The sequence below is a fragment of the Palaemon carinicauda genome, chromosome 3, assembly GCF_036898095.1.
Source record: "Palaemon carinicauda isolate YSFRI2023 chromosome 3, ASM3689809v2, whole genome shotgun sequence".
NCBI lineage: Eukaryota > Metazoa > Arthropoda > Malacostraca > Decapoda > Palaemonidae > Palaemon > Palaemon carinicauda.
This window is the reverse complement of record NC_090727.1, coordinates 132,009,973-132,030,308: the sequence shown is the minus strand read 5'-3', so window position 1 is coordinate 132,030,308 and position 20,336 is coordinate 132,009,973. Positions and strand designations below refer to the sequence as shown.

Sequence of the window (20,336 nt, the reverse complement as noted above, 5' to 3'; positions counted from 1 at the left end):
AGAGACGTGCTAGAAATAGGAATGAATGGCGAGCGATTGTGACGCAGTTCCGGTAGGCCCTGCTGCTTCCTCCGGTGCCTTAGATGACCGCGGAGGTAGCAGCAGTAGGGGATTCAGCAGTATGAAGCTTCATCTGTGGTGGATAATGTGGGAGGTTGGGCTGTGGCACCCTAGCAGTACCAGCTGAACTCGGTTGAGTCTCTGGTTAGGCTGAAGGAACGTAGAGAGTAGAGGTCCCCTTTTTTTTTGTTTGTTTCATTTGTTGATGTCGGCTACCCCCCAAAATTGGGGGAAGTGCCTTTGGTATATGTGTATGTACATTAATATAGAATGGTTGGAGAGGAATGGAGGTAAAGAATACAGTACAGTACAGCACAGCACTAGAAAGGAATTGCAGCTAAGGACTGAAGGGGTGCTACAAATGCCTACAGTAGACTGGGCAAGGTGCAATTTAGGCACAAATTATACTAACTTTAAAATCCTCATATTTCCCTGAATAGCTAAACTACAATACAGTAAGCCTTACAAAATTAATTTTGTCTCATTTGAAAACCAAAATGTTTTTCCGTAGATTACTCTCCTCGAAGTGACTTGGCTTAAGCTTAAAAATGCCTGGTGTGATATCTAGTGCCATTTTATATTCCTTGGTCCGGGAAATGGGGCAGTAATTTTCTAGCTCAAAACATTTCAGTACCTGAAATATTACCAAGAGGTTTCAGTACCTTTACTAAAATGCTGATAGATTTAATGGAGAGCCAGGAGGATCATTAATTTGAGAACTGCATTACATGCAATGCATGTGAGGAGTTACTGTACTTTACTAAACATTTTTGAGGCAAGTAAAAGCAAAAAGGGATGCCCCTTTGTCCTGATGAAAGATTTTCCAACTCATTTGTTTTATTCCTAGTTGACGATTCTTTGGTCTGTGTAAAAAGTTCTAATTGAACCATGCTTAAATACTATGCAGAAAGGTTAGGAAGGAAAACACTGAAGTCCTAATCCCGAGGGATACCAAAGGCTAATCAACTAGCACCATGTCAAACTTTTGCTCTACAAACTATGACACCCAAACCAAAATATAAATCAAAATTTTCTTTAACAGTTGGAATGTACAGTAATGATACTTCCATGGGGTATCAGGTGATATATTGGAATTTTGATGCTTTATAAAGTTTTAAACTGAAAATGAAACTACTGTTATATTTTATTTTGTTCATTACAAAGTACAGTAGTGCATCAAGACCACAGCGTGACTTTTAGATCTCTCATAAGACTTTTTTGAAAGATTTTGTTCTTAAATGAGAAATTCAAAAGGGGAGAAAGGTGAAGGCAAACTTGGAAGAGCTGGAGAACCAAGTTGGAAAATACAAAAGGTAACAAATGAAAAGTAAAATGCAGAAAGTGATGCAGCTTGGATTGTGGTCTATAGTGTACAATACCTTTTAAGACACACTGTACTATATTTGATTTCTAACTTAAGGTAGACCTTTGGAAATCAATAAACAGAAGATAACTTCATATGTACTGTAGATACTCAACGTAACAGAAACCTTTACATAATTAAACAAAATTCAATAAGGTACTTGTGATTTTCAGGAAGACCCTTCGTTTATCATATGCTTTGTTAATCAGGACTCTTGATAAGCAAGAAAATCTTATGTAAATGCCTTATAGTACAACCTAGTAATTTCTCACAGGTACTAGAAGTTAACATTAAGAGATAGTCATTTGCAGAATGTTTCACTTCTATACTTGAAGGGTACCCTATAAAAACATCATTATAATGAATATAATGCAGTTAACGAATAACAAATTCTAATGGATTGACATACAGTAAGGAGTTATTTTCTTCATCTTTAAACCAGCTATAAAACAGACTTTTCCAATTAAGGAGTTAATGAAGACACCTATGATTTAATATGTATCAAAACGAAGTATCAAAATCATAAAATGTTCTTGGAACAATGACAGTATAAATTGTGTACTGGCCATAAAGAGTGAAGTTACATCAAAAGATTTTCAATTTTAACTAGCAGTTAGCTTCATTAATCCTGGTATACTTTCAAGAGAAGCTAAGTAGATGTCAGTGCACCGGAATTAATGAAGCCAACCGTACATAGTATTGTAAGATACAATTTCTTAACAAGCAAATCGAAATTTACATGCTGACTGGTGAACGTCAGACTGGGGGGTTCGAGTCCCGCTCAAACTCATTTACTTTGGTTGCTGCAACTTTACCATCCTTGTGAGCTAAGGATGGGGGTTTGGGGGAGTCTGTACGTCTATCTGCCGAGTCATCAGCAGCCATTGCCTGGCCCTCCTTGGTCCTAGCTTGGGTGGAGAGGGAGCTTGGGCGCTGATCATATGTATATATGGTCAGTCTCTAGGGTATTGTCCTGTTCGATAGGGCAATGCCACTGTCCCTTACCTCTTTCATTCATGAGTGGCCTTTAAACCTTTACCTCTCCAAAACCACGTGCTCATTAGAGAGAGAGAGAGAGAGAGAGAGAGAGAGAGAGAGAGAGAGAGAGACCCACCTTGTGTTTAGTATTATGGTGGTGTGCGTGAAGGGGTCTAGCGTGATGCCTCCTGGGTCTTCCTGCCGCCGCTAGGGACGTCGACGATTGCTGGGTGGCGTAGCGGGGCGATCTCCTCACTCCTACGGTTGCGACTCCTCCTCCACCTGCCGCTGCTGCCGCCGCTGGACCCCCACCGCCGCCACTCCCGCACCGCTTACCACCGTACCTGCAAGGTAAGACCAAGTTTTAAAAGATGCTCTCGATAAGTCTGTCATTACCACAAAGAATAATAATGGTGTGAAAATCAACATTAATACCATACCTCAAAATAGTAAAAATAACAATAATGGTGTGAAAATAAACAATACCATACCTCAAAATAGTAAAAATAACAATAATGTTGTGAAAATAAACATTAATACCATACCTCGAAATAGTAAAAATAACAATAATGTTGTGAAAATCAACATTAATACCATACCTCGAAATAGTAAAAATAACAATAATGGTGTGAAAATTAACATTAATACCATACCTCAAAATAGTAAAAATAACAATAATGTTGTGAAAATAAACATTAATACCATACCTCAAAATAGTAAAAATATTCAGACTATGTCCTTCAACATATGAAATGAAATCAATTATAACTAAAAACATCTTTGATGAAAACTAAAAGGGAATGCAGAGAAAGAATAAATCAAATTTGAATGCACATAAAATGAATAACTCAGATTTGAATGCACTTAAGAATAAACCAATTAGAATATTATTATTATTATTATTATTATTATTATTATTATTATTATTATCCAGGCTACAATTCTAGTTGGAAAAGCAAGATTCTATAAGCCCAAGAGCTCCAACAAGGAAAAATAGCCCAGTGAGGAAAGGAAATAAGAAAATAAATAAACGATATGAGAAATAATTAACAATAACATGTTTTAAAAACAGTAACAACATCAAAACAGATATGTCATAAAGAAACTATATTTATGTCAGCCTGTTCAACATAAAAACATTTGCTGCAAGTCTGAACTTTTGAAATTCTACCGATTCAACTACCCGATTGGGAAAATCATTCCACAATAAAAATAAACTGAACGTGATACCAAGTCGCTGGAATAAAAGAAAGTAACAACATCAACTTCCGGCACGAAATAAATAAAATGAAACAAGTATAGAGAAAGTGTCTTTAAATTTACATTTGCCAAACAAATAAAATATTATATTCACATCACTCGAGAATCATCAAACAGGGCCTACAATCGTACACTGTGAATAGAGATCTTAAAGTAATAATGATGATGATAATTATTATGCCTGATACACCTCGTATACAATGCAAAGGGTTCTTTAAAAATGTTATTGGAACAAATGCTAGAAAGCCATAAAAATATTCACACCCATGTATCCAATAGTAACAGTAATAAAGCCTCAAATAACATGTTTCTTTTCCTCTTGTTCTTATGAAGTTTTTATAGTTTATATATGATAGATCCAATTTAATGTTGTTAATGAATCTTAAAATATTCTATTTTGTTATCATTTCTCTTGCAGTTGATTTATTTCCTTGTTTCCTTTTTTCTCTTGGCTATTTTACCCTATTGGAGCCCTTGGGCTTATAATATCATGCTTTTCCAACCTGGGTTGTAGCTTAGCTAATAATAATAACAATAATATTAATAATAATCATGCTTTTCCAACCAGGGTTGTAGCTTAGCTAATAATAATAACAATAATAATGTATACTCCAGGGCCCATATTTACCAATACGATTGCTATTTAGGTCAAAATGAAGTCAAGGAAATAAACCAATTCTAATCATTCCATAGGAACAAATGTGTTTAATATCATTCTATTCAACACGAGCCATGAGAACAAGGTTTACGAACAAGCAAGCGATTGTTCGAAAATCACAATTAATGAAACAACTGGTGCAATAACAAACAAGAAACCCGAGTCGATACAATCAGATTAATCTCGTGTGAAAGAAATACTGCAAACTCAGCACTATTTTTTTGAATGGCTTCAGTTATCAGACACGTGAAAGGGCTCTCTCTCTCTCTCTCTCTCTCTCTCTCTCTCTCTCTCTCTTTATCAGACACACGAGAGAGCCTCTCTCTCTCTCTCTCTCTCTCTCTCTCTCTCCAGTTATCAGACACGAGAAGGCCTCTCTCTCTCTTCTCTCTCTCTCTCGTTATCAGACACACGAGAGGACCCCCCCCCTCTCTCTCTCTCTCTCTCTCTCTCTCTCTCTCTCTCCAGTTATCAGACACACGAGAGGACCTCTCTCTCTCTCTCTCTAACCTTCCTTCGCACGTCAGAGGGGCTCCCAGGAACCAGGACCTGGCAGCTTCCGGGGCGATCCCCGCCAGCACCACTTGCGGGAGGAGAGCCGTCGACCCTGACCTTGGAGGCAGAGGGCGAGGCAGACGGAGGGGGTGTGGAGGGGGAGATATCTGGGGGGCCGTGGGAGTGAGGAGCGGGGAGGCAAACACGACCCACTCCTGCAGGAAGGGATTCATACCAAAAGGGATTCGCCTCAGTTTCAAGAGCCCCCACTACTGCTTCTGCTGCTCCTTCTCCTCCCCCCTCTCCCTCCCCCCTCGGAGGGATTCAAGGGCCTCCGTTGTTCTCCATACTGATGACACCAAAGGGACACAGGTGAGCATTGATCATCCAATGAATCGAAGCGCAAATCTAAAAGTGTCACACAAATGGGGTTTTGTATCTCATTGTCAGCGACAGATGAGTGAGAAAAGAACTGTTGTTGTTGTTGATTGTCATTAATCTTTGGCCGTATGCTAACACAAATAATGTCTCCAAGTGAGGCCTTTATTAATGATTTTCATATAAACTTATTTTCCCGCAAAGATTAAAGTTTCCTTCAAGTAATTATATTTTTCTTTCGTAAACTTTAGCTATTTGGAATCCACCTGCAAAGTTCTGATTTAATCACATATGTTCTACCTGAAAGAAGCATACAAAATTTGATGTATATGTATGTATACATATATGGTATGTCACTGTCACCTCAGGTTCTCGGACAAAGTTTCGATTCTTTCTCGACGACAAAGGTTCGATTCCCTGGCTGACCAGTTGATTCCCTCTTGGGTCTGATACCAAGATATAGAGATAATCTAGATATTAGGAGTATAATATATAGCTCATTTGATTATATATATATATATATATATATATACAGTATATATATATATAATCTTTGGTCTCTGATACCGAGGTAAAGAGGGAAACCAGATATTAGAAGTATTATATATGGCTAACTTGAATATATATATATAATATATATACACACACACATATATATACATATACATATACATATACACACATATATCTATATATATACATATATATATGTACACACACATATATATATACATACACACACACACACAAATATATATATATATATATATATATAATATACATGTATACAATCGTAAAATTAAATCTTTAATAAGGAAAACAATGTCATCAGCAACATACAAAATCCCGCCGTTACAGACCCAATGAAATTCTATCCAGCAATTCTACACCTGTAAGGACACAATGGCTGAAAATTGAACTCTTAGAAGGTCAGACGGCTAATGCTTTCACAACTATCTCTGCATTCACCGTTGGTGAGGAAAAGGTCAACCATTGGAAAATACTCTCGGCTTCCATTTCAATTTCCTAAATCTTTCAGCAGTTTTGAGAATGTTCTTGGTTATCGTTTTAAAGGAATTGGTTATAAAATTGGTTTTGATTAAGAGAATCTGTTCTGGCGTTTGAGAACTTATTGGATCTTGTGAACATTAACTTCAGGATTTCTTTATTCGATGGAAAAGCTTTTTAGAATTTATGGATATGAAAATGGATAAAATAATAAAGTAATACACATTCTAACAAAATAATTGTAATTTTATATATATATATATATATATAATGACACATACACACATATATACACACACACACACACATATATATATATATATATATATAGACACACATACACACATATATATATATATATATATGCGCGATTGGAAGGACATGTTTGAGCCCTTTATCCTGCAGTGGACTAGTTATGGCTGATAATTATATATATATAATATATACATATACATACATACACAAAAAAACCTACTTCAACCTAAATAACATTATCATCTATAAATACAAAACAAATAATCATACACCCCACAATGAATAAAAAAAAAAATGTGTTGCTAACTCATTTCAAATTAACTCTCGTAAGACCAGTTCAATTCCAGCGATGCAAACAAAGAATGAAAAAAAAAATAGTCAACTGTCTTGGCGAAGTCACGTCCCAAATATCCCTGGCTTCCCATCTCTGGAGAGAGAGAGAGAGAGGAGGAGAGAGAGAGAGAGAGCAAATTATCTTTTCTTTCTTTACACATTACCCGTTCTTTCTTTTTTTTGCTCGAACCTTTTTTCCTAGCAAAGAGAGAGAGAGAGAGGATGAGAGAGAGAGAGAGAGAGAGGGGGGGGGTGATACCAAATTATCTTTTCTTTCTTTATACAATATCAGTTTTTCTTCTTTGCTCGAACCCTTTTTCCTATCAAGGAGAGGAGAGGGGGAGAGAGAGGGAGAGAGAGAGAGAGAGAGAGAGAGAGAGAGAGAGCAGAGCTAGCCTTTCCACTTTAAGTCTTCTATTGAAAAATATAGTTATGGTACATACTGTAGGTCTCTTGACATTTACTGGAAAGAAGCTAGTGCTGTAAGCAATCGTAGGAGTGAACACACACACACACACGAGAACGTCGGCAATTAAATATTCTACTATAGTCCATTTCTTTTAGCGATGCATATTTGCACCGACTCGCGGCGGTGGCCCTTTTAGCTCGGAAAAGTTTCATGATCGATGATTGGTTAGAATTATCTTGTCCAACCAATCAGCGATCCGGAAACTTTTCCGAGCTAAAGGACACCGCCGCGAGTCGGTGCAAATATGCATCGCTAAAAGAAATTGACTATAGCAATAATGATGAGATGCTAAGAACACTACACACGCAAACAAATAAATAAATATCTTTAAGGGGTGAACGCCCCTGAGATTTTTATAACTTTATTTTTCAAGATGAACGTTTTGCTCTAAAACAATACAAGGATAAAAATTCAATACAGATGAAGCTGAAAAATTAAGATTTCATACAAAGCAGGTGAAAAATCAACTGGAACAATGAAAATTAAGTTTAGAAAAGACTGGTAAGGAAAAACTGCAAAAATTTAAAACAATAGAAATGTTCAAAAGATGCAATACCACCCCCCCCCCCCTTTCCCCTCATCCATCTTTTCAGAGGCATGGCCCCGTGAAGCAGAGAAATGAAAGTTGGAAATAAATTAGCAAGAAAAGCATAAACAGCCAGGGATATATCCACACGTTGTCTATTCACGTGAAACTTATTTTTCAAACGATGTTCCGTCCATGTTGACGGAGAATTGCAGACTAGTCTAACAACAGGTAAATCAAGAAATATGTTGAAATGAATAAGAACGCTAAATGAAAAAAAAAAAAATTACTTAAGGTATAACAATGGCCTTACAAATAGACTCGTCTTACAACACAAAAAACAAGAAAAGTGTTGAGACGAACCATTAAGATAAATAAAAAAAATAAAGAAAAAAATAAATAAGGATATATAACAATAACCTTAAAAATTTTCATCTCGCAACAAATAATTTTTTTTTTGAACCATTAAGATCAATAAAAAAAACCAAAGCAATAAACTACTATATATATATATATATATATATATAATTTGTATATATGTATATGTATATATAACTTGAAAATTACCCCCCAAAAAAAACCAAAATTAATAAGGACATATAACAATAACCTTAAAAATGTTCATCTTGCAACAGAGATTTTTTTTTAAATGAACCATTAAGATCAATAAAAAAACCAAGGCAAAAAACTACTGCATATATATATATATATATATATACATATATATATTTGTATGTATTTATATGTATATACAACTTGAAAAAAGGTAAAGGAAAATATAGGCAATAATTTTTTAAATGAACCATTAAGATCAATAAAAAAACCAAGGCAATAAACTAATATATACATACATACATATATATATATATATATATATGTGTGTGTGTGTGTGTATGTATATATATATATATATATATATTATATAACTTGAAAATAACAAAAAAAGGTAAAGGAAAAAACGGGCAATAATTGAAGATCGTCCCAGAACACAGCAGCGTCAGTTCCCAGACCTGAAACGTCAGTGGCCTCACGATAATTAGGACTTTGTCTGAAGGTCTTTTAAGTCTTCATTTCCGGTCGAGATAAGACGAAAATTACAAACGTGTTTTACCCCCTTTTTAAGACTTCGCTGACCATTTCCTTTACGATTTGTAGAATAATGAAAAATTTATTTATATCTGCAGACTTGATTTACTGAGGGAAGACTACTCTTACACATATCCTTGAACTATTAACATAAACGATTCCAAATGGATAGACAAATATATTAACAGCTCACGATAAGAGAGAGAGAGAGAGAGAGAGAGAGAGAGAGAGAGAGATATTGGCCTTTGTTACAATAAAAAATGTGTTATAAACATTAGTTGTACAGCCGAAGTCAATTAAGCATGAAGCTTTTATAAGGACTGGATTTGGTTATCTTAAAAACTAGGACATGCAAAAGAGAGAGAGAGAGAGAGAGAGAGAGAGAGAGAGAGGGAAAGAGAGAGAGATATTGGCCTTTGTTACAATAAAAAATGTGTTATAAACATTAGTTGTACAGCCCAAGTCCATTAAGCATGAAGCTTTTATATGGACCAGATTTAGTTATCTTAAAAACAAGGACATGCGAGAGAGAGAGAGAGAGAGAGAGAGAGAGAGAGAGAATTTCAATTAGATATACAAATATATTGATCAACCACAGATTGGCTTCATCACTGCGGGGTAAGGTTAAAAAGAGAGAGAGAGAGAGAGAGAGAGAGAGAGAGAGAGAGATAATATACCATTACACGAGATGAAACTAGAAGTTACAACCGAGTAAGTGAGGTAATAAAAAAAATATATGCCTTTTATGGTTGCGTGCCCCCACTAGCACCAGCATTTATAATTTACTGTACTCTCATTATCATCAATATAGGAAGAAAACGGAGGTAAAGAAAAGAAAATTAATAAAATTATAGTTCAAATAAAATTAGGATTATATACAGCAAAAAATAAGCTGTTTCTAGTCCAGCGCAGGACAAAGTCCTCAGACATGTTAATTTATGTCTGGAGTTTGGCCAGTTCTCATCACCACGCAGGTCTCTGCGGGTTAGTGATAGTGGTTGATTTTCCTTTGACCGCCGACAGCAAATCAACCTAGTATGGGTGGCCCTGGCTAGTGCAGCTTTGCTAATAATGGCGATACGCAAACCCTTCAATTACGTTAAGGTATTCCCACTCAGAAAGGGTGTGTGTGTGTGTGTGTGTGTGTGTGTGTGTATATGTATATATATATATGTATATATATATATATATATATAAATATATATATATATGTATATATATATATATATTATACGCTAAGCTACAACCCTAGTTGGAAAAGCAGGATGTGCAAGCCCTACAGCTAGAACAGGGAAAATAGTCCAAGGAGGAAAGGAAATAAACAAACTTTATAAAGAGAAGTAATAAATAAAAAGTATAAAATATTTCAAGATCAGTAACGACGTTTAAATACATGTTTCGTATATAAACTAAGAAAAAAAATCTATGTAAACCTTTTCAACATAACATTTGCTGCAAGTTTGAACTTCTGAAGTTCCAACGATTCAAACTGCCAGATTAGGAATATCTTTCCACAATCTGGTCACAGCTGGAATAAACCTTCTAGACTATAGTGTAGTGTTGAGCCTTATGAAGGAAAGACTGTTAAAATTAACTTGCATACCTTGTGCTACATACAGGATGGTATGGTCAGGGAAATATGAATGCAAATGCTGGTCATAATTATGAAAAATCTTATGCAACATGCACAAAGAACTAACTGAACAACGGTGCCAGAGATTACAGAAATTTAAGAAATCAAGATTTTGCCCAACAAATTAGGATGAGATTCGGCAGTTGAAGACAAGATAGGAAAACAATACTCAAAACAAGGTTGAATGAAATAAACCAAAAATCTTAAAATACTTTCTCAATAACTTCATTTTGTGTGGAATCGAAGAAGGAATAGATCAAATGTTTATAAAAAGAAAATTAGCAATGTAAAATAAACTCACTCTCTCTCTCTCTCTCTCTCTCTCTCTCTCTCTCTCACACACAGAAGGTTGAATGAAATAAACCAAAAATTTTAAAATACTTTCTCAATAACTTCATTTTGTGTGGAATCGAAGAAGAAATAGATCAAATGTGTTTCTAAAAAGAAAATTAGCAATGTAAAATAAACTCTCTCTCTCTCTCTCTCTCTCTCTCTCTCTCTCTCTCTCACAGAAGTGCTCATTCGCTAGCAGTGAATTTTATCTCATTTTTTTAATGGAATGTCAGTGGCCAAGGGTCGGTCATCCCGAAAGTTAATTTCCGGGGAACTGGGCTTCTTGCTCGGTTTTAACCTCTCCATTTTTTTTAAATGTGATTTAATGGGTATAATGGATTTGCAATGAACTCAACGGTGCTGGATTGCCATTACGATTTTGAATGCTGAATGATATAGGAAAACATTTTGTTATATTATGATGAAAATTTATTGCACTTGGTTTTGCTTTTTTTTTTTTTTTTTGTCGTGAGATACTTTTTACGAGATGAATGATATATGAAAACATTTTGCAGTTATCTTATGATAAAAATTCATTGCACTTAGTTTTTTTATTTTTTGTCGTGGGATAAATTTTGAGAGAGAGAGAGAGAGAGAGAGAGAGAGAGAGAGAGAGAGTTATCTTATGATAAAAATTCATTGCACTTGTTTATTTTTATTTTTTGTCGTGGAATAAATTTTGAGAGAGAGAGAGAGAGAGAGAGAGAGAGAGAGTGAGTGTGTTTCGATTTTAATGTGATGGCTACATCTTAAGATGCTTGTGAAGATAAATCATTAATTTTTCAAAATAGCAATTATTTAGGGACACGACTCTCCCCTGACATGCTATCAATAATAACCCTCTTATCTAATTAAAAACTTAATGATTTTCTTATGCCCTTCAATCTATAAAAAAAACTTCCCTTTATCGTGGCCATCCAGACATAAAAGAGAAAAACTTGTATACGGCATATGATTTTTGTATAAATATGGTGTTCATATAAACATGCTTTTTGTATTTATTTTTGCGACACTTTATATTTATGGAATAAAGCTTTTAAATCAGTTTCGTGTCTAACATTTACAAAAAAGCCCTTTCAAACAGTATATACAAATTATAGACATATAAGTCCTTTTATAGTTTATATATCAAATATCTGATTTAATATTGTTAATATTTTTAAAATATTTCATTTTAATTTTCTATTACTTATATAGTTTTTTTTATTACATTATTTCCTTTCCTCACCTGGCTAATTTTCCCTATTGGAACCCTTGGGCTTATAGCATCTTGTTTTTCCAACTAGGGTTGTAGCTTAGTTAATAGTAGTAGTAATAATAATAATAATAATAATAATAATAATAATAATAATAATAATAATTACCATTATTATACTGTCATTATCACTAGCTAAGTTACAAATATCGTTGAAAAAGCAGAATGCTAATATCCTAGACACCAACAGGGAAAATAGTTAAAGAAACATTATTAATACAAAGATATGCACGGTGAGGAGACCCTGCACTCGACTTGCTTACAATCATACTAGGAGTTTTGTGAAGGTTCAACAAATGCCTCATAATTTGCACCATACACTAATTTAAGCTACATCTCTATTAAGGCATTCAGCAACCTCAGGTTTACATTCAGGAGATCAAACTGGTGCAAAGATTAGCATCATCTACTGTAAGTATAGAATAAGTTCGATTTCTACGCCAATCCATTTATGTTTACTGTATATAGATTAAACAGTAATATAACAACTGTATATAGATTAAACAGCAATATAACGACTGTATATAGATCAAACAGTAATATAACAACTGTATATAGATTAAACAGTAATATAACAAAAGGTACACAAGATATTTCAGTCCTATACTCATTATGGTGTCCGTCAACAACAACAATCTAATCTATCAAAAATTCAACAACAATACTAAGAAACAACCCACCTACTTGTTTGAGTTTGAAAACAAGCGTCCCATGATTAACACGGTCAAAGGCAGCACTAAAATCAAGGCCAACAATACGAACTTCCTGACCACAATCAAGGAATTCATGTACAGCATTTGGGGATAAGAAGGGCATCACAAGCTTCAAGGCCTTTGCCAACGCCAAATTGTAAACTAGGGAACATATTATTATTTTTAGCATATCTATTTAAATGTTAGCTAAAAGACGTTCATTAACTTTAGATAATATGGGAGTTATGGAGTATCATTACCAATTCTCCAACAAGTGCAAAAAGAACTACTTTTTGCTAACTTGCGAAAAATAATACACAACTTTACATATACAATATATATATATATATATATATATATAAATGTGTGCGTATATATACAGTATATAGTATAACTTATAAAACAATGAAAGGAATAATCCTTTATTATAGGTTTATTTATTAACTGAAAAAACCTTACTGTGTTTGAGGAAAAACTGGACACAGTGATAACCAAACCTCCCCACTGCCATAACTAATCAAACAATGACTACTACTACTACTACTACTACTACTACTACAGTAATGCCAATAACAAAACAAAAATACTCCTAAAATTGAGTCGCGAAAATATCAAATTTCGATCTGAATTTCAAGTCCTGGATAAATCAGGATTCGTTAAGTACATCATGATGAGATGCTACCTACGTGTGCATATGACTCATGTCCCCAGGTTACACGAGGAGAAATCTAATTTATATAGCAAACCGAAAGTCCTTCAAGGGATGGTTATTTATAAATTTAAGTAGAGCCGATGGCCAGTGGATTTGTTGGCCATAGCTTCATTTTGACGGGTAATTCGATTTTTTTGGGCGGTAATGCATACGCAACACAAATGCAATTTAAGGGTCAAAAAGGCAATATTATTTCTATTGAAAATAGGAAAAGTATTTAACCATATGTATGAAAATATGTTGTTTCTTCATGATATGATGTCCAACGTGATGTCAGTGTAATGGGGTTATGCAATAGGTTGGATAATGAGTTTTAAAAGTTGAAAATCAATGGCTATAAATAGTGATACCTTTGACCAATAAGTTTGTTTTTCCTAAAAAAAACTTTATACTATGAGATTAAAATCTGCACTCGTATTAAATTCGTGTTCCTTTTCCAGATTCACATAACGTTTAACAAACTAAAATCACAAATTTTAAGTAATTTGTATTTTTCCTAACAATACTTACCTCGAACTACTTTCTTAGGAGGATCTGGGATGGGAGGAGATCCCAGATACTCCTAAGAAAGTAGTTCGAAGTAAGTATTTCTGTGTTGGAACAAACCTAAATTAACAATAATAATCATTATTACCATTGATTATCGTGAAGAACAATCACGTTCTTTAACCATCAATAAGCAGAGGTCGCCTTAAAATCCTCAAGCAAGGGAACCTATGCGTCTACCTGCTGAGTCATCAGTAACCATTGCCTAGCCCTACCTGGTCCTACATTGATGAAGAGCTGTCAAGAGCACCGATCATTATGTTCAGTTTCTAGGACATTCTCCTGTCCTTTGCCTCTGCCATTCATGAGCGACCTTTAAACCTTACAAAGTGATTTAATTATAAAAGTTGAAGAGATACACAAACAATAACATTACAGGAACTAACATATAAGAGAACCTGCTTTAAATAGACAAAAAAAAAAAAAAAAAATATATATATATATATATATATATATAGAACTTTCGACAATGGTAAATGACCATTTTGTTGTGAAAGCTAAAACTTCCAATCATCCGGAGTCAACTTCCAAATACATGCGTTAAAAAATATAAAATCTAGCTGACAAACAACGGTAAGAAGATCGTGGCTCTAATGATATACCTACTGGTAAGTGGGGGGGGGGGGGAATACTAGGTACCAATACCTCATTTCAAGGAAGTATTAACACCAATTAGTTACGAATTCTTCCACTGAATTTAATGCATCTCTATTACACAGTGAACGGTATTATGGAGGCAAAATATTAGCAACGGAATGACTGCAACATTTAGTTTACGGTATATAGTATTTTCCGTCTTCGCTTGAGACAAATTACCATAATATTGATAACAAGGACGATTATAAATAATAGTAGTAATTAGTATAATGTATAAAACTGACAGATCACTCATTAGACCTTATTGCAAGACTAAATAATCACTTTCTGGCAATTTCAAACATTTAACAAACGTACAGAGGCCTGTATACAAACAGAAATTGACTTAAGTAAGGTGCCCACATAAAAATATTTGTATAAAAACATAGAATTACAATTAAATAAGGTGCCTATTTACAAAAGTAGAAATATACTTGAATAAAGTCCCCACATATAAAATGTTTGTATACAAACATACAAATATACTTAAACAAGGTACCCCTTACAAAAGAATGTATACATCAGTAGAAATGTCCTTAAATAAGGTCCCCACATATAAATACTTGCAAACAAAACAGAAATATACTTAAATAAGGTCCCCACATTCAAATACTTGTATACAAAAGTAGAAATATACTTAAATAAGGTTCCCACATAAAAATAATTGTATACAAAAACAGAAATATACTTAAATAAGGTCCCCACATACAAATGCTTGTATACAAAAGCAGAAATATACTTAAATAAGGTCCCCACATAAAAATACTTGTATGCAAAAGCAGAAATATACTTAAATAAGGTCCCCACATAAAAATGCTTGACTTAAATAAGGTGCCCACTTATAAAAATATACATAAACTTGCATAAAAAACACAAATATACTTAAATAACGACCCCCAAGGAGCCAAATATAAACAAAACAACCAAATTGTAGAGCTTCAAAACCTAAGCGAAAGGGCAAAATCCACGAGGGATAAGCAGCAGCAAAATTTCACGAGGGAGTGGCAAGACACACTGCAATCATATTACCACTCCCCAAAAGGCCCCCCCCCCCCTTCAAACACGGATAAGACGACGGTACAAAGGAGGGTTTTGACTGACAGATTGGCAATTATTTTGTTGCCTAAGCTGCACCTCTCCCTACCCCCACCGCCAATCTCTGCTAGATGAAATATATCAATTAGAGAATTGCAGATTTCACATAATCCCAGAAAATTATTGGCCGTGGTTACTAGTTAGTAACGTTTAACCTTATAATTACAGGCTTTAAATGTTTGTTTCTTTATTTTTATAATTAAATCACTATTATAAGGTATAAAGGTCGCTCATGAATGCCAGAGACAAGGGACAGGACAATGTCCTAGAGACTGACATAATGATCGGTGCCCTTGACCCTTCTCCATCAATCTAGGACCAGGTAGGGCTAGGCAATGGTTATTCAGTGGATAAACTAGTAAATGAATGATGGATTTTCCCAAATATTGCCATAATGCAGTACTGCGGAGAAGATACTCATTAGAGCCATTGAGAAGATATATAATAAATTGATGCAGAGGCAGCCATTGTATTTAACGAAATAATAATAATAATAATATAATAATAATAATAATAATAATAATAATAATAACAAATATCATTATTACTAGCTAAGCAACAACCCTAGGAAAAGTAGGATGCTATAAGCCCAAGGGATCCAACAGGGAAAAATAGCCCATTGAGAAAAGGAAAATAAATACACTTGAAGAGAATTAATAAACAATCAAAATCAAATATTTTAAAAACAGTAACATGGAGAATAGACCTTTCATAAATAAACTATAAAAATATTTGCTGCAAGTTTGAAATTTCGAAGTTCCACCGAATCACTCATAAATAATAATAATAACAATAATAATAATAACAATAACAATAATAATAATAATAATAATAATAATAATAATAATAGCCAGTGCTTGGAATAAATTAGCGAGTTATTTGAACCATGGAGGCATCACTGTTAAATGTTAGAACGTGTGTTTTTTATTCAAAAACAAATTACCAGGAATAATTACTAGGATAAAAAAATAGACATTAATAACAACAGTATATGAAATCATAATCATCATGCAGTTAACCATGAAGCAGAAAATGGATGACATAGATCACGGAATGGGCCAGTGAAAAATTAGGGCAATCAGTTCTAATTTGCAAATCACTGGAGAGGGGGGGGGGGAGGCTACATTTATCACAATGAATTAAATTCACATGGCAACGAGCGCTACAACGGAATGTGATGAAACCACATTGAGACGATACATTGGTGATTATGTGAAAATATAAAATAAATATTTATACAAATAAAAATAAAAGCAAAACGGGTATAAGACAGATTCCGCCGTTTTCAGTAGTCAGGGAGAGAGAGAGAGAGAGAGAGAGAGAGAGAGAGAGGGAGAGATTGATTTGAGGTTTTCAGGCATCCTGACATCTAAGGTCCTTGACGCCTATATCATTTAGTTTTAGTTTATATATACAAAAAATTAAAAAGAGAGAGAGAGAGAGAGAGAGAGAGAGAGAGAGAGATGAGAGAGAGAGAGAGAGAGAATATCTATATAAATGAAAAATCGAAATACGGGTTTAAAAAAAGATTCCGCCGTTTTCAGCAATGAGAGAGAGAGAGAGAGAGAGAGAGAGAGAGAGAATATCTATACAAATAAAAAACAAACGCAAAACAGGTTTAAAAAAGATTCCCGCCGTTTTTCAGCAGTGAGAGAGAGAGAGAGAGAGAGAGAGAGAGAGAGAGAGATAATATCTATATAAATAAACAATCGAAATACGGGTTAGAAAAGAGATTCCGCCATTTTCAGCAACGAGAGAGAGAGAGAGAGAGAGAGAGAGAGAGAGAGAGATAATTAAAAAATCGAAATACAGGTTTTAAAAAAAGATTCCGCCGTTTTCAGCAATGCTAGAGAGAGAGAGAGAGAGAGAGAGAGAGAGAATATCTATACAAATAAAAAACGCAAAAACAGGTTTAAAAAAGATTCCGCCATTTTCGGTATCAGAGAGAGAGAGAGAGAGAGAGAGAGAGAGAGAGAGAGAGATTAACGTAACCAAAAGGTAATTTTATGTGTAATATTATTAACATTATTATTACTAGCCAAGCTACTACGTTAGTCAGAAAAGCAGGATGCTATAAGCTCAAAGGCTCAAACAGAGAAAAACAGCCCAGCGAGGAAAGGAACTAAAGAATAAACAAACAAACTATAATTGCATTAAGCAAAACATTTTCTTTGTAATACGATGAACTATTATTAACCAAAATATACTTGCGAAAGTTGCATATCAACTTGATCAAAAGAATTTTTTTTTTTTTTTTTAAACAAAGACAATACTACCAACACAAATGAAAACTTGTTGCGTTCACTGCCTAAATAAAAATGATTCTCAAAGGAATGCAGAAATAAATGCGTATCGGGTAATGGTATCAAATGAAATATGCAAAACACCGACGTGACTCAAAAGCACTCGATCCAGCGTCAGGGGCAAATGGAACATAAAACATTATCAATAAACGAGTGGAAAAATATGACAAATTTGCGTGTAAATATATTTAAAAATAGAATCTTTATAAAATGTTTATAATTCTTTTTAATACAGTTGAATTTTATACGAACAAACAGAATGTATGTCTATGCATTAGCTTTTGTTCCTAACTCAAAGGACTCGATCCTAGTATTTGCATAAATTTTATCAATAAACGAGTGGGAAAAAAATTCCTGATAGAATTTAAAAAAAAATTATAAACTATTCATAATTCTTTTAAAGTTAAATCTTATGTGAACAAACATAGAAAGTATGTCTATGCATTAGCATTTATTCCTAACTCAAAGCACTCGATCGTAGTATTAGCTCAAACTTTATCCATAAAAAAGCAGGAATAAAAATGACAAGTCTACGTGCAAATACATTAAAAAAATTTAAAATCTTGATAAAATGTTTATAATTCTTTTTAATACAGTTGGATTTCTTGTGAAAAAAAAAACAAGAGAGTATGTCTATGCATTAGAATTTATTCTTAAACTCGTTTCATATATTCTGTATAATTAATTGATTTGATGATTTCTGGCATCCTGACATCTAAGGTCATTGACGCCGATATATGCTGTCTTCATATGCAGTACATAAATTACTAAAGACAGCAGTGGAAAACTCATCAATTCTGTCTTTAAATATTTCTTTTATATTCGAGCTCCACTTCTCACTTGAGGAAGATTTAAAGACGTATCATTAATTATACAAAAAATGACAAATGGATTCACATCTTGCCACAATAAGTATTCAATGGAATTTCAGATTAAACTTAAAACCTTAAAAGTGATGTTTTCTCTCTCTCTCTCTCTCTCTCTCTCTCTCTCTCACCAATTAATTTTCAAATTTCATTAGCTACACAACACACAATAATATAAAGGGAATAACGAGAGAGAGAGAGAGAGAGAGAGAGAGAGAGAGAGAGAGATTCATCAGCATGCTTGCTCTCAATTTTCTCACTCAAATACCAACTCATTTTCAAGTTCATTATAAATATCCAACGCACAAAGAAAGTAAAAGGAAGAGAGAGAGAGAGAGAGAGAGAGAGAGAGAGAAAACTACATTTTCTCTCAAATATCAACTCATTTTCAAGTACATTATATATATTCAACTAAAAAAGAAAATAAAACACGAGAGAGAGAGAGAGAGAGAGAGAGAGAACTACATTTTCTCTCTCGAATACCAACTCATTTTCAAGTGCATTATATACATTCAACGCAAAAAGAAAATAAAAGACAGGAGAGAGAGAGAGAGAGAGAGAGAGAGAGAATTCACCAGAACTACATTTTCTCTCTCAAATATCAACTCATTTTCAAGTGCATTATACATATTCAACCCAAAAAGAAAATAAAAGACGAGAGAGAGAGAGAGAGAGAGAGAGAGAGAGAGAGAGAATTTCCTGACTTCAACAACAGAGGTTCAGTATAACCTCGGCAGGAGTCATAATTCTCATTCCCTTCCTCCCTCTCTCTCTCTCTCTCTCTCTCTCTCTCTCTCCCTCCCACGTAGCAGGCGGATATTCCCGTCAACAACTAAATGAACTAAAGGAAGGAAGCGTGGTGCACATGCTACTTCTTTCCGAGCTCACGCCGATCCACACCCTCTTGATTGGCGGTGTTGTTCTTCTTTCTAATGAACAAATAACTTTGTGAAGGCTATTTTCGTTTTATGAAATACGTTTGTCTTGAGAATGTTACTTAATATATATATATATATATATATACACACACACACACATATATATATATATATATATAAATATTTATATGTATACACAAACACGTCATGTGATACTTCTAGAGTACTAGAAACTCTCTCTCTCTCTCTCTCTCTCTCTCTCTCTCTAAGTAGATTACAACAATCTATTCACGTTTAATACAAATCAGGCCAGAGGTAATGGATACAAACTGGAATTGAAAAGGTACAACACTACTTAATGTGGCAATTTCTTTACATACAAAATAGTAAATACATGGAACAGACTTCCAGTGGATGTGGTAAACAGTAACACGGTAAACGAGTTTAAGATTAAGTTAGACAAGATCATAAAAACTCTCTAAATGTTTAAAGTGAATACCTCTAAACGTTATCGATGT

General features: G+C 34.1%; 1 protein-coding gene across 1 annotated transcript in view; it reads right to left on the bottom strand.

The window, feature by feature from the left end:
* The window catches only part of gus (gustavus), a 55,668-nt gene extending 50,606 nt beyond the window's left edge, over positions 1-5,062 (bottom strand). The window contains exons 1-2 of the mRNA XM_068370662.1: positions 4,830-5,062; positions 2,538-2,745 (exon numbers count right to left, since the gene is read on the bottom strand). Coding sequence (XP_068226763.1) covers positions 2,538-2,745; positions 4,830-5,047 — 426 coding nt within the window. The 5' untranslated portion in view covers positions 5,048-5,062. The remainder of the gene's footprint in view (positions 1-2,537; positions 2,746-4,829) is intronic.
* Between the last annotated feature and the right edge of the window lie 15,274 nt (positions 5,063-20,336).